Raw genomic sequence first — 15,817 nt, forward strand, 5'->3', positions numbered from 1 at the left:
GAAAAAAAAGGGAGTGGGAGTCGTGTTTTCAATCATAACTTCCATTTTTTTAAAAATAAAAAGTCGTGAGATAAACATGACTTCACTATTTTTGTAAAAAAAATTAAATAAATAAAAAATAAACAGTCAGATTTTTGAAGACAAGTATTTACAAAAGTCATGTTATTAAACATAACCTTGATTTTTATGTTAAATTTCGTGTATAACAAACACAACTTACCCATTCTTGAAATTTTTTTAAAAATTACACATTACAAGAATTTTGAAACAAAATTATACCATTACAGTAAAAAAAATCAAATTTGATGACTATGTGATATTTTTTTCATGAATAAAATAATAGATAAAAGATGACACATGAGCTTGCATAAGTATAATTATTATAGGTTGTTAATGGTCATAAAGGGTGTTGAACTCGCATCACGGAGAATGAATTAAAATAGGCTATTAATGGTCATAAAGGGTGTCGAACTCGCATCATGGAGAATAAAAGTTTAGACCAGATCTTGATTTATTTGTGTCAACCAACATGACCAACTCTTTGCTATTTTGAAATGGCCATTTTTGTTTATATTTACTATTTTTTTTTAAATAAACACTTCGTACTAGAGGTGAGCATGAGATAGGTATATCTTGTTCTTATCCAACCTAAAAAAAATTGACCGAATTATTTATTTAAACCTAAACTTGACTCAATCAAGACTCGAAATATATTGAACAAAATTGGGTCAACTCGATTTTTTAACTCAATATATTAATATTAACACATGTACAATTGAATTATAAAATAAATGAGAGTTATGAACTTAAGAATTCATTTCTCAAAATCCACTTCATACACCTTAACCTTCCTTGATCAACTCTCACACATTTAAGTTGTATCTTATATAATTTAAGCTCAAAGCTATCTCAACTCCAACTTCCACCTCACAAAGGCTAAAAACAACCAAACAACATTAAATATAATTTATAATTACATATTATAGAAACCAGATTTCATCCGGACGGCCACTACCAAGGACAAAGGGTTACTAAGACGACATGAGTAGCAATTGAGGACCCAATAAAGCACTGAAGCAGACTGGAATGACTCCAAAAGGCCCAAAAGCTTGAAATCTAGGTTTTATGCATGGAACGATCATTTCCAAACCAAAACAGGCCGTTCAAAATCATAAAAATGCCCTATAACCCTAATTAGGAACGACCCTTTTGAGGGTCCATTTTGTGTGCAAATTTATGAGCTAGAACAGCCATTCTAGCTCCAGGAACAGTCGTTCCACGTCTCTGACTCCCTATATAAGTGAGTACAAGGCACGCTTCTCCACACACACTGCTCAATTGACTTAGTCCAAGCAAAAACTTTTTCTTCTCTCTCTAGTCTTTCTTGAGTGTTTATGAGATTCCTATAGAGCGAAAGGCTGTCAAAATGTGCCTTTGTAACAAGATTTGAGATTCTTCTCTTCTATAAAGTTTTCTCTAGAGGTATTTTCATCAAAGTCTCTCTCTTCCACTCGTTGTAATTATATAATTATTTTATTCATAATATTACTGCCATCATGTAGACATTAAATATGTAGTAATTAATAAAAAGGGTAAACGTTTAAATTATTGTTCCTTATTATGCTAAAAACGTCATAATGCACCAAGATAGGACATTGTAGGATGTTTAATACTTATATACATGTAACTGACCCCCAAACCTAATTCTGGTTATGAAGGCCATAATCAATTTTCAAAAAACCTTTTCCCTTTTCCAATGTTTTGATGAAAATGTTAGTGGCAGCTCCTTAGAACCTTTTTTAAAAATCATTAGCCAAGGATTAGTATGATCTTTAGGCATTCCTTAGCCGATGAGAATTTCAAATTAAAGTCAAAACCATCTATGAGCAAGATCATAATTTTTCGGGTTTCGACACATATATCACAAATATACATAATTAAGAAAGAACTAGGTGTTACAATGTATGTGTGTGCATATATATATATATATATATATATATATATATATATATATATATATATATATATATATATATATATATAATATGTTAAGGGATCCATTTACTCTGGGAGTAAGTCATGGTAGACTTATTTTAGTCTAAAACTTATGTTCTACTTCAAATTTCAACGATCCAATTGTTAAATTAAAAATTCTTAATATATAAAGTCTACAAATTTTATAAAAATTTGAAAACTATATGATAAATTTTGTTCCCACATCCTTAAATACTATGATTAAAATATTTTGAACAATTTAAAAGAATAATTATCACAAAATTATCTTAATAGTAATCATTTAAAAATATAAAATAAAAAAATTGAAGCAAAATCCACTTCCATCCTTATATATAAACTCCAATATTATATATATTAAACGTGAATGCTTATACGAGTAAGCTTCTTACATAGTTTTGAAAATTGGACGAATCGACTCATTCAACTAAGAATCAGTCCTAAATTGATTTGGTTAACTTAAAGAACCATTTTGCATCAAACCAATAAAAAATCGGTAGAATCAGTCTCGAAATGATCAAAATCAGCAAAATCAATCAAACTGATTTGAACCGATCCAGTTAAAAAAATTAAAAATTAAAATATTTAAAATATTTTTAATAAAAATAATATTTAATAAAAATTATAAATTAGAATTATTTATTTTTAATACTTGTTTCATAAATATATTTTAATCATTTATGTTAATTTGTAATTTTTATTAACTTTATTTTTATAATTTATATTATATTAGTTTAATTTTTTTATTCTAAATGTAAACTTGTTATTATTAATAAACATTATTATATTTTATTAAAATTTAAACATAAATATTATATTATATATAGTTTAGAATTTTACATACATTAAATGTTAAAAATCTATAAATAATGTTTTATTATAATTTTAGTGTTATAAAATTGTAATATTATACTTATTTAATATCAATTTTGTATTGATAATAATAATAATTATTATTATTTTATTAATATTGATTTGATCACCATTCAACCACTGTTGAACCATTGGCTCTTAAACTAGTGTCTAAATTGGTTTAACGATTGATCTAGTTTTAAAAATATTGATTAGAGTTATCCTTCAACCAAAATATTTGTAAGGATTCTTATAACTTCTTACCATATCTAAATTTTTATTCATCAAATTCTTTTAACTCAAAAATATTTTTAGGGGTTAGTTTTCAACTAAAACATTTTTAGGAGCTCTTTTAACCTCTTATCTAATTTAATTTTTATTTATAATATATTATTTATAAATTAAATTTTAATATTTTATAAAATAATTATTAATTAAAGATAATCTTATGTCACAATTTAAATTATGTATCGTGAATCTGAAATATAATTTATATGTTTTTAAATATCTATTTATAAAAAATTTAAATTACTTATCGTAAATCTAATAAATATATATATATATATATATATATATATATATATATATATGCTAATGAGAGAATTCGAAAGAAAATAACTTATTATTTTTTATTTAGTTTTTATTTATAAATTAAATTTTAATATTTTAAAAAAATTATTAATTATTATAATAATATTAAGTCATAATAAAAATTATTTATCTTAAATTTATAATATGATTAATATATTTAAAATATTTATTTATACAATAAATTATATATTTAAATATTATATTTATTTTTATATATAATTTATTATAAAAAGTTGATAAGTTCAAAGTTATAATAAGCTGTACATACATACTATACAAATCCAATCAATTTTTGTTATAATTTTAATTATATAAAAAAACACGATAATAAGATAAAATAATGTTTAAAATATTATATAACTTTGTTGAAGCAGAATATTATATAACTATATAGTGAGGGGGGAAAAGTGTAATTATAATCTCTTATTAACGTAATCTATGCCAATTGCCAAACGTCCACATCCAACCCCATTACGTGTCCCAAAACATAAAAAACCCTTCCTTTGCTCTGTTCACCGTTTCATTTGAATTTGCTCACTCTTGTAGTTGTAAGTCACAAGCTTGCGGTTCATCATAGGTTATTCTTATAGCTCTTCATTTTCGATTTCTACTGTATATGCAATTTCATCCCTTTCTTCTCATCGTTTATTAGGGTTTCCGTTTTTCTCTTTTTATTCCCCTTTTTTTTTTCCTTTTAAATGATTCGGAGGGAAACACACGCAACTTTGTTTTGTCTTTGCATTCAGCTTTCGTAACCTGTTCATCGGAAGAGCTTCTCGTGTTTTCTCTTTTCGGTGCGGTTAATTTATCCCTCTAGATGACCTTCGACTCCTAAATTGTTTGGCGTATTTGTGATTGGGTTCATCATGTGTATTCTAGAATTATGTGTAATCAGTGAAGAGTTTTTTTTTTCTTTTTTTTTTTATGCCTTGAATATTTTTTCAAAATAATTTTTAAAAAAAAAAGAAGAAGGCTTATACTATTAATTATTGTTCAAAATCTATACACTATTATGAATTAAAAAAGTCTATATACTATTAATTTAAATTGATTAAAAAAATTAGTGTTTTCCTTTTACCCTTTTCGTATTATTTGGCTTGGAATTTTGATTTTCTATGACAATTAGAATTATTCTGTGTAGAAAGATGAGAAAATGGTTTCCTACTTGAATTTACTGCTGTAGTGGGTAAATTGGTATGATGATTGTAAATTGTAAATGCATAGTATAGGAGATTTAGTTTTTAACTTTCTTACTGAAATTTTGTGTGCTTGAATATTCTGAAACTCAGGAGTTGAGTTATGGGGAAGAGGAAAGCAAAATCAAAGCCTGCTCCAAAGAAACGAATGGATAAGCTTGACACTGTCTTTAGCTGCCCTTTCTGCAATCATGGGACCAGTGTTGAATGCCGCATGTAAGAAATTTTTTAACTGCTTGTGAAGGGATATAACGTGTTGCCCTTTTTGTTTCTTTGCATATGCATTCAAAAACATTGATAGCTTAGTTAGTTATGTTAGTAATCAGTGGAATGGGCCTGCAACTGATTAGAGCCAACCGATTTGAGTTATGGGACTACGGAGAGTCCTTGATCTCTTGGATATCCAGGGAATTCTTTGTTGAGATACACTCGATCAATAAAGTTTTTTTTTCTTCTTCCATTTCTAAACCAGATTCTATCAGACGTTTAGGCCTGTTTTCTCTGAAATCACTCAGCAACATAGCATAACACTTCCATTTTTCATGTTAGAGATGAAAACTATTCATTATGATGCTCATTTTGGGAGTTCTTTTGACAGTGATATGAAGAACTTGATTGGGGAAGCTTCATGCAGGATATGTCAAGAGAGCTTTAGCACTACCATCACAGGTTTGTTTTCATAGGCTGTGGTCATTTTCTTTATTCTTAAAAGGAGCAATTAATTCCACAGGGTATGTAGTTCTGACGCTAGATGTAGAAATGGGAAGCAGATAAGATGGCATGTAAATAAAATATTATATTGATGTTTAGAAGATCCAACTTGGTACTGATGATGATTCCATGAGAGCTGTCTATCATGAGGATTTTAATTTTTACTTTGTTTCTTGAAGTTATTGTAATGTGCATTTGGCTTTAGACCTTTTGTCTCAATTTCATGCCATTAGAAAACAGGCTTTAAAAAAAAAAAAAAAAAAAAAGAAGAAGAAGAACTGAATTATTCTTAAAGCCAATAGTCTAATCGCATTGTGATCACTTTGGGCTGTTTGGCTGAGCATCAGCAATAAATCTCTTCTTTGTGGCCTTCAAAAGAAAACAAAAGTAGATATTTTTTCTCCTTTAGTATTTTGGTTGAAAAAAATGGTGTTTTCTTTAATATTATTAAGCATATGTGGAAAGTAAGATATTCAGTGTTTTATAGAGAATGGTCATGTACACACAACAATTCATACAATAATTTATATAATATCATTTTGTGTCTCTTTATCCGGCCTATCATTTATTACATTTCAAACTTCTCTTTCTTAGTTGTAAAATTTGTTCTAGAGTATCATTTCTCTTTTATATATCCGCTGAGAGCATGTGCACTGTAGATTTAGCTAATCATTTATTTTTGCTTTCTTTTCAGCTTTAACAGAGGCAATAGACATGTAAGTTTGATCACTATGTTTTATATATCTCCTTGACCTCTCTGTATCTTTCTCTCTCACACAACCAAGGGACTCAAGTAGCAAAGTTGCAATTATGCAGATACAGTGAATGGATTGATGAATGCGAACGGGTTAACAACCTAGAAGATGATGGTGCTTAGTGATTGTAGGAATCCACTTCTAATGGTGTCAAATGGAGTAACTGCCCATCTTTATTTCTCCAGTATGTAATTATATCAGATTTTTTTTAGCACTGGTTTAACCACAAGCTTAGTTCCTACATACACTCTTAGCAGAGGAAATGCATGTACACAAGAACATCGGAATAATTTTGTCTCTTTAGATGAAGTAACTTTGATTGGAAGTCGTACTTTAGTTTGTTATTGCATTATCTGTTGGTACTTGGTAGCAATGTAGCATATGTAAAGCTAGGTCACCTGCAAAACGGGTTTGTCGAATTCGCGTGAGCATTGGTGAGTTTTGTGAACATTTTATTCCCGTTTCACCCTTTCTACTTGATATTCCGTCGTGCTTGGTGTGAACATGGCAATACTAATTTTGCAAGTGATTAACAGACAACAAGAGTAGCAATAATGATTTTAAGCTAGTCAAACATTTATCCGGAGGCAGAAGTTAGTCTCATTTTTGGCTCATACAAGTCTTATTGATCATGGTTTGATCAATGGTAATGCACTGATCGTATGAGGATCAAGAGCCATGCAGATATTGCTGCCTGTTTGCAATATAATCAAAAAAAGCTTACCATCAATCCAAATGGTAGACAAATTATGCATGTTTCAAGAGTAGTAATCACTTAATTAGTGTGTAAGATGGTGTTGGAAAGGCATTTTGGTTCTTGGGATTTTAAGTATTATTCTATCAGTTTCTGAATGTCATTAAAATTAGTTTTTATTGTATGCGCGCAACATGACAACGGATAGTTTTGAAGTTAAAAGATTTGTTTATTTATTTTTGTGTAGTTAAGGACTAAGTTTTTAAAATTTTAAGAATTGAAATGAATGACTTGAACAATTTTGATTTGAAAGTAAAGTAAAAAAAAAATGTTAGAGTAACAATAGAAACTTTCTAATATTTTATTATTTTGGGTAGTGTTAAACGTATTTACTCCTCTATTGCATTTTGCTTATCAAAATATGCGGGCAGTTGATTTTTTCTTTTTAAATTGTCATTTTCTTAGATTTTTTTCCTCTTTATTTATCATTTTTAAAGTTCAAAATAACGTAATTTTTTTTATCAAGTATTGCCTTGTTTTTTACTTGATTTTTAATTAATTTACACATTTACAATTAGAAGTACTACGCATTTATTGTATAGTATTAATAAAAATTATTATAATAAGAAATTTCAAAACTATTTTATAAAAACAAATTATTGCATTTTTTGGTTTGCATATAAAAATCTTAAGAGACTTTTAAAAAAAAAATCAGCGGTCAGTGGTGGGAAGGTTGAAATAATTAATCAAAATGTTAGATTTAAACATTAATATTGTCTAATTTTAATGGATTAAAAAATAACATTTAAAAAGAAACGGAGCAGTAGTATGTTACCTAAATTTACACGAAATATAGTTTGTAATGAGCGTTATTGGTTTATAGGATGTTAGGCAGGGTTTTTTTTTTTTTTTTGGCAAATATTTACGCAGGAAGTAACATAATTTTCTTCAAGAAAATACTTTAATTAAATATACAACAATTTAGAGGACTTACCCTTTTGTTTTCATTACAATATCCACAATTTTAATTGCAAGATGACCTGGTGGTAGCACAATGTAAAGTTATGATGGCAAGCTCCGCAATATTTTTTTTCTTGTCTACTTATTCGAATATCATGTATAACTTTTTGAAGCCAAATCTGCAGCTACATTCTCCATCTTAGGGTCGTTAAAATATTCTTAAATTATACTTTTGCTAAAGAGAATCTTTAAAGAAAATGAAAGTTGTGTTATATGGTGTTGGTTTTGTGTCTAGTTAAAATCTAAGTACACTTTTATAAATATATAAATAAATAAATAAATATTATATATATATATATATATATATATATATATATGAATTTCAAATACAATGATGTCAATCATGTCATCTAATACCATGCTTTTGATAATCTCTCCACATAACATATTATTTTTGCCTACGAACACACGAAGCAGGAACTGAAAGTATAGAACTATTTTTCATTTATTGCGCCTTTCCTTGGCTCGATAAGGTCAGAATCAAGAAGATGATGCAAAGAGCAGTGTGGATTTGTTAATTAGATTCTTGTTAAGCATGTTTAGAAATTTAAAGGTGTTGCGGTGGGAATATACACCAGCAATTTTTGTTGAACATGGCTGTACTGGTTCATAAATTTCCACACGAGAGGTAGCATGCACTATGGTTTTGTTGCTTTGAATCCTAAAAGAGCAAAGAACATGTTGGATGAGTCGAGACAACTGATTGCATCCCAGGTATGTACATACGTATGCCAAAAAAAAATCTTTCATTTGTTTGTATGTGAGAAACCTTTTTTTTTATATATAGCAAAATGAAACGAGAGAGGTGAGAAAAATAATTGAGAGATATTATTCGAAGAAAGATGTACATAATATTGAGTTAACCATCCATACATTGTTAATGTAAAGTTTTTTACACTGGCAACCAAACAAATCCTTTAAATTATTTTATTTTATTTTATTTTTATTTCATTAAAAAAGCAACTAACATGACATTATTAAAAAATATGATTAATTGCCAATATAAAAAAACTTTACACTGACAATAACCGTAGTGTGTAGGTGATTAACTCGATAATATTTGTGAGAATGAGGTGAACATATTTTATGATATTACCAACTTTAGTCCTCATGAATGAGACTTACATTTTTTATTTTATTATTATTATTATTATTACTACTACTACTATTACTATTATTATTATTATTATTATTATTATTATTAATTTTTGGGGCAATACATTATTTATTACTTAGTTTGATTTAATATGCTATCAATTATTAGAGAAAATGTAATCAAAAAGTAGTTTCATTTAGTGACAAATTATGTTAAATATTTGAAACTTGGTACGGTGAAAAAGGATCACTTATCAATGTGTGTGTTTTTTACTGCATTAACATTTTCAACTTCATCTTTTTCAATGTATTGGCTTCACATTCACATATCAGGTGGATTATGGTGGTATTGTCGTTCACAGTTTCAAATCTGCTTCATTATCGTGTACTTGCAACTTATTATCTTGAAATAAATAAGACATTCCACAGTGTCTCGTACTCGTTAGAGAGGGCCTTGTCTTCGAAGGGAGCGAACATTTGAGTAGTTGCAAGAATTGAAAAAGTTTAATATAAAGGGTGTAATAGTAATTTTATATTTTTAAATAAAAAATTATTTAAAATCTCCAATATTTATTTGATTACTGTACCTCCTTTTTTATTCTCCACCAGTGAAAAATCTAATACATGGGTTCATCGAAGAATTTGTCTAGAAAGTAACTGTGATTCGTGAAGTGAAATATTAGGGATTGTGGATGACGAGGACATAAGAGAATGAACGATAGAAGAAATACAACATCTAATGACAAGCAGCATCCAAGGGTTGGGAGGATTAATGACAAGAGCAACAGTCAAGAAAATCAAAGAAGCTCTAAATTAAATAGTGGCAAATTTGATCTAGGATGGGTCGAAAATTTTAAATATGAATTGAGAGAGCCCAAAATAATTTGTCGCATTTTCAAATTAAAGACCATGAGAATTAGAGAGCATTTTAATTTTATTTAATCAACTTTTGACTCACTTCTTAAGCTAAATAAAAGTGTATTTAGATTTTTAGGTGGACTATACTTACAACACTACTAAGTCCCTTTTACTTTTATTTTTAGCTTTAGTTTGAGTTTGTTATTGGGCTAACCGGGTTAATCCATGTTAGGCTTTTACTAAATCCAATGGTTTGGGCTATTAACTTTTTATTACATAAAAAAAAATCCTAAACACAAATCAAATATAGATTATTACGACAAAATTGCTTGAGACTATGTTCTTTAAGGTTTTTGAAAGAATTCATCCGAATTTATCATGGAATATATTTCTTGTAGCAAAATCTAGAGTTATCAATCTCTATTTGTGTTGTCTTCTCTTTCTTTCCCTTGTCTCTTTGTTTTTCTTTTCAATTTAGAGTCTCAAATTTTCGATTAGGTAACTTCATGTCATATCTCACATTTTACTAAACTTTTTTAGTTGATTAATGTATCTAATTTGCATTTTAGAAAGTGACTTTTCACCTCGATTTGAAATCATTCAATTATGAGGTCTATAATACAATATACGAACATTCCTTAAAAAAAAAGTCAATTTTGATCCAATTTTGTAACTTCCTACCTAGAAAGGATATGTGGTGATTTCTAGCTAGAGGCAAAAGATATTAGTGGGTCATTAGCAATTTTCTAAATGTATTTTATTTGATTGTGAAATCAATTGTGATATTTTTTATATTAGAAATTTTTAGATGATTGAGAGATATCATAAAGTATGATATTTACTGCGGTGAACTTTTCATTGTATTACAAATTATAAGATCTTCGATTCAAATGAGACAAAAAAATTCACTTATAGATCATGTCACTAATTGATTAAGATAATTACTTTAAGATCATCCATATATAATTATTGAGGCAAAATTTATTGCTCTGAAAATAACTAATTATTAAGGTTAGTGGATGAAATAAAAATCTCTTAAATAATATTCTCATGTGAATAGAAAATTAAAAAACGTGTGATAAATTAATTGTTTAAAATATAAAAAAATATTGTTTGTGTGAAATCATTAATAGTTTCCATTGATCCTCTAACTTAAAACTTTCAAGAAAGGTATTATTTATGAAATATCGACAAAATGGACTTTATTAAGTCCTTCAGATGAATTGAAATTGCTGAAATAACGTATAAAAATGAATTAGCAGCTATGATTTTTCCTTTTGCAATTAAGTCCCTCTTCTTTTTTTGTGTGTGTGGGGAGTGGGGGGAATACAAGTGGCCTAGATCTCACTTTCTTAGAAAGTCGAACTCATGTTTGTGAAATAAACTAAAAAAAATTGAGAAATGTGAAGTAGTGAATCTCCGTTTGAGAGAATAGAGAGAACAGAGAGGAAAACTGAACTGTTATTGTAAAATGAAATCTGAACTATTTACAAAAGAGAAACTACATTATATATACAAAACAACTCAACTAACACCTATATCAGTCTTACTCTAACACCCCCTCTCAAACTAAGTGTTCTAAGAGAGTGCACATTTAGTTTGGTCCTGAGAGTAAGAAACTGATTACTAGAAGGAGCTTTAGTTAAGAGATCTGCAATCTGAAACTGAGTTGGCACATGTTTAACATTTATTTCTCCTTTAGCAACCTTCTCACGAACAAACCATAAATCTAGCTCAAAATGCTTTGTTTTGGAGTGCATAACTAGGTTAGCAGTAAGCATAACAACTCCCAAATTATCACACCAAATCAGAGGAGGAGTGGTTACTTTTAATCTAAGCTCTGTAAGAAGGGATTTGAGCCACTGAGTTTCTGCTACCAAAGTTGCAAGGCTTCTATACTCTGCCTCTGTGCTGCTTCTGGACACAACTTGTTGCTTCTTGGCCATCCAGGATATCATGTTGCTGCCAAGGAATAAACAGTAACCAGAGGTGGACCGCATATCATCTTGATCAAAGGCCCAATCACTGTCACAGTAGCCGATTAGATGCAAATTATGTGACTTTTCAAAGAGTAGACCATGATCACGCGTCCCATTTATGTACCGTAAAACCCTCTTAACAATCTTCCAGTGACTTTGTAACGGCCTGTGCATATATTGACGCAGTTTGTTGACTGTAAAAGCAAGATCTGGTCTGGTAATGGTTAGATACTGGAGAGCACCAACAACAGAACGATACAGGCTTGGATCTTTAGCTACTTCTGTTCCTGTAGACTGAAATTTGCATCCAGGAGCAAGAGGAGTCTTCACAGGTGTGGCATCCTGCATTTTAAGTTTATGCAACAAGTCAGAAGCATATTTGGACTGACTTAAGAGTAGCTTACCATCATTAAGACTTTTGGCTTCAATTCCAAGAAAATAGTGCAATTCTCCAAGATCCTTTAAGGGAAAAATTTTATTTAAGGTGGAGATAACATGTTGCACAAAGTCAGCATTGTTTCCTGTGATAAGAATGTCATCAACATACACAAGCATATATGTGATACTGTTAGCAGTACTATGTATAAATAATGAATGATCACATTTAACTGAAACAAATCCAAAGGATACAAGTGTAGAGGCTAGTTTGCCAAACCAAGCTCTTGGAGCTTGTTTTAACCCATAGATTTCCTTCTTTAATCTACACACCAGATTCGGATTGCTGTTGTGAAACCCTTCTGGTGGTTTCATGTAGACCACTTCCTGTAGAGTTCCATTCAAAAAAGCATTATTAATATCCACTTGTCTAATAGACCAGCCTTTAGACAGTGCAATGGATAGTATGACTCTGATAGTCATATGTTTAACGACAGGGCTAAACGTTTCTTGATAATCCAAACCATGTTGTTGGGTATATCCTCTTGCCACTAGCCGAGCCTTATATTTAGAAATGCTGCCACCAGGATTGTGTTTGAGCCTAAAAATCCACTTGGAGCCCACAGGTTTTCTATGCGGAGGTAAAGGGACAAGATCCCACGTTTGGTTCTTGACTAAGGCGTTGAGTTCCTCATGCATAGCTTGAACCCATTGAGGAGATTGAAGAGCTTCTCTAACTGTAGTTGGTTCCATTTCAACCACCATGGCCTTCGGTTTAGAAATTCCAGCCTTGCCTCTTGTGACCATAGGATGATTATTGATGACTAAGGGTGTAGCTTCACTGGTAGGACCTGCATCAAAAATAGTCTCAACAGAGGAATTAATAGTATTATCAGTTAAACTAGGTCCATCAGTGTGAGAAGGCAGAACTGCAGGGACATTGGTTAAAGGACCCGTAGGTGGAGGAGTATCCTCAGTTTGAGGGGCACTACAGTTAGAAACAACAGGTATAATAGGAGGATGAGTGTTACTAGTAGCAGGAAGAGAACTCAGATTTTCGTGTCTGTTACTAAGCATAGGAAAATCAAATTCATCAAATACAACATGTTTAACAATATAAATTCTTCCTGTTGCATCAAGACATTTATAACCCTTATGATTACAACTATAGCCTAAAAAGATACATGGTTTGGATCTGTAATTCATTTTATATTGATTATAAGGTCGAAGATATGGATAACACCTACAACCAAAACTTCTAAATATGTTGTAATCTGGTTTCTTATGAAATAGAGTTTCAAAAGGAGATTTTAATTTCAGAACAGGTGTAGGAATGCAATTTATAACAAAGATAGCACAAGCAAACGCATGGTACCAATACTCAAAAGACAAACCGGATTCAGCTAGTAAGGTGAGACCGGTTTCAGTAATGTGACGATGCTTCCTTTCAGGAGCACCATTCTGCTCATGCGTGTGAGGACAGCTGAATCTGTGAATTATGCCACTCTCTTTGAGGACAGAACTGAAACTTTGATATTCTTTTGCAGCATCAGTTTGGAGAATTTTCAATTTCTTTTGAAATTGTAACTCTGCCATCTTTTTAAATTCAAGAAAAGAGTTTAGTGCTTGAGACCTGTATTTTAAGAAGTAAGCCCAAGAGAATTTCGAATATGCATCAAGAAACACAATATAATATCGATATCCTTCTTTTGAAGGTATGGGTGATGGTCCCCAAATATCAGAATAGACTAATTGCAATGGCTCAGTATAGACAGTTTCAGAAATAGGAAATGAAGATTTATGCATTTTGCCTAAGCAGCAAGAACCACACACTGTAGCATTGTCATGGAGTGGTACAGAGATATTACACTGTTTTAAGACATGCTTCACAATTTTGTTTGCACAATGGCCTAGCCTAGAGTGCCCATATAGGTAAACTGTTACATGTGGTAGATGAATATAAAGCAGAAATAGGAAAATCATTATTAGGATGAACAATTTGCAGATTCTCAAAAGCATATAGACCATCTTTAAGTTTCCCTTGCAGCAGAAGCTTCCGAGAGCCCTGAGATTTAACAAAGCAATCAGTGGAATGAAATTCAAAGAAACATGAGTTTTCTTTGGCAAACTGAGCAACACTTAATAGGTTTTTAGTTATATTAGGTACATGTAACAGCTTATTAAGAGTAAAAGCAATATTGTTGGAAGGATTTTTGAGTTTAGAAGTGCCAATATTATGGATAGATAGGCAATTACCATTACCAACTGCTACCTTTTCTGATCCTACAAAAGGAGTTTTGATCATTAGATTTGATAAGTCATTAGTAAAATGATTTGTTGCACCTGTATCCGGGTACCATGTGTCATCCAAAGAAGATTGAGTTGCATAGGTTGCTATCATAGCTTGATGGAGAGGCTCTTGTATAACAGCATCAGTTGTGTTATGCTGAGTAGTCTTGGGGTCTGGGAGATTTTCATCAAAACGAGACCAACAATGATAGGCAGAATGTCCCAATTTTCCACACAGTTGACATTGAATTCGTTGCCCTCGACCTCCACCAAAGTTATGTTGATTCGAGCGGCCAGATCTGCCTCTTCCACGATTCTAACCACGTCCACGCCCGCGATTGGTCACAAGATTACCTTTCTTGTGTTGAGACTGAGCAATGTTTGCCTGAGGAGTGAGCGACTCACGTTGCTTATGCCTCTCAAGACGTTCTTCTTGATGCATCAATAGAGCTTCAATTTCTGCAACAGTGTATGCTTCAGTCCGTGTGATACACGAAGTGATGAATCCATCATAGTCTTCGTCAAGACCATCAAAGATTGCGTCTATGTGATCTTCAACTGATAACGGTGCTCCGATTGCAGCTAGGGTTTCGACGATTTGTTTCACCTGGACAAGATACTCAACGATCGATCCAGTTTTCTTGATGTTGCGAAGTTGAATCTTTAATTGCTTGACACGTGCTCGCGTTTGAGAAGCGAAATACACTTTCAAGGCATGCCAGATTTGATGCGACCATACGCACCCAACCATGCGGATCTTAAATTGGGAATCCATAGATTCAAGCAACCAAGATTTCAATAGGTTGTCTTGTTGCTCATAATTTTTGAATGCAGTATTTACCGAACCCTTCCGTTCATCATCCGTAGTCAAGAATTTTTCAGGGATTGATGTGGCTCCATCGATATGTCGTTGTAAGCGGAAACCCTTGATCGTCGCTTCTGCATGTTGCATCCAGGTGAGAAAGTTATCATCCGTTAGTTTGGATGAGATCGCATTGGAGAAGACATGAGGGTGAAACGGAGTTTCTGCGGAAACCATAAGAGAGACCTAGGATCGTGGCGTAACTGATACCATGTGAAGTAGTGAATCTCCGTTTGAGAGAATAGAGAGAACAGAGAGGAAAACTGAACTGTTATTGTAAAATGAAATCTGAACTATTTACAAAAGAGAAACTACATTATATATACAAAACAACTCAACTAACACCTATATTAGTCTTACCTCTAACAAGAAAAAAAAAGTGATCTCAAATAATAAGTTTGGTAAACTCTACGTGTAAACTAGTGTAAAAAAACAAATATAAACTAAAGAAAGAGATTTTGTTTTGTAAAGAGACCAACCTCAAACTAAAATTCTTCTTGCTCGGAAAGACCATAGGGTACCTTGCA

The 15,817-nt window shown here is 31.1% G+C and overlaps 1 protein-coding gene across 3 annotated transcripts; it reads left to right on the plus strand.

Annotated features, from left to right (window-relative positions):
* The first annotated feature begins 3,878 nt into the window (after window positions 1-3,878).
* LOC109791298 (transcription elongation factor 1 homolog) lies at window positions 3,879-6,449 on the plus strand. 3 transcript variants are annotated; one of them, XM_020350579.3, is made up of 5 exons: window positions 3,879-4,033; window positions 4,746-4,868; window positions 5,251-5,321; window positions 6,058-6,079; window positions 6,180-6,449. In XM_020350579.3, exons 2-5 carry the CDS (start codon window positions 4,756-4,758, stop codon window positions 6,238-6,240), a joined length of 267 nt encoding a protein of 88 aa, XP_020206168.1. In that variant the 5' UTR covers window positions 3,879-4,033; window positions 4,746-4,755; the 3' UTR covers window positions 6,241-6,449. The 3 variants fall into 3 exon arrangements, with proteins under 3 accessions (XP_020206168.1, XP_020206169.1, XP_020206170.1); XM_020350580.3 differs by having other exon boundaries at window positions 3,881-4,004; XM_020350581.2 differs by lacking the exon at window positions 3,879-4,033 and adding an exon at window positions 4,197-4,250.
* The last annotated feature ends 9,368 nt before the right edge of the window (window positions 6,450-15,817 follow it).

This window comes from Cajanus cajan, chromosome 3 (genome assembly GCF_000230855.2).
Source record: "Cajanus cajan strain Asha chromosome 3, NIPB_CcT2T_4, whole genome shotgun sequence".
Lineage (NCBI taxonomy): Eukaryota > Viridiplantae > Streptophyta > Magnoliopsida > Fabales > Fabaceae > Cajanus > Cajanus cajan.

Excerpts from the sequence above, each read along its gene's own strand:
- LOC109791298 (XM_020350579.3), top strand. The coding sequence starts at position 4,756 with ATGGGGAAGAGGAAAGCAAAATCAAAGCCTGCTCCAAAGAAACGAATG. Across the intron at positions 4,869-5,250 it reads ACCAGTGTTGAATGCCGCAT|TGATATGAAGAACTTGATTG; the intron begins GTAAGAAATTTT and ends TTCTTTTGACAG. Across the intron at positions 5,322-6,057 it reads CTTTAGCACTACCATCACAG|CTTTAACAGAGGCAATAGAC; the intron begins GTTTGTTTTCAT and ends CTTTCTTTTCAG.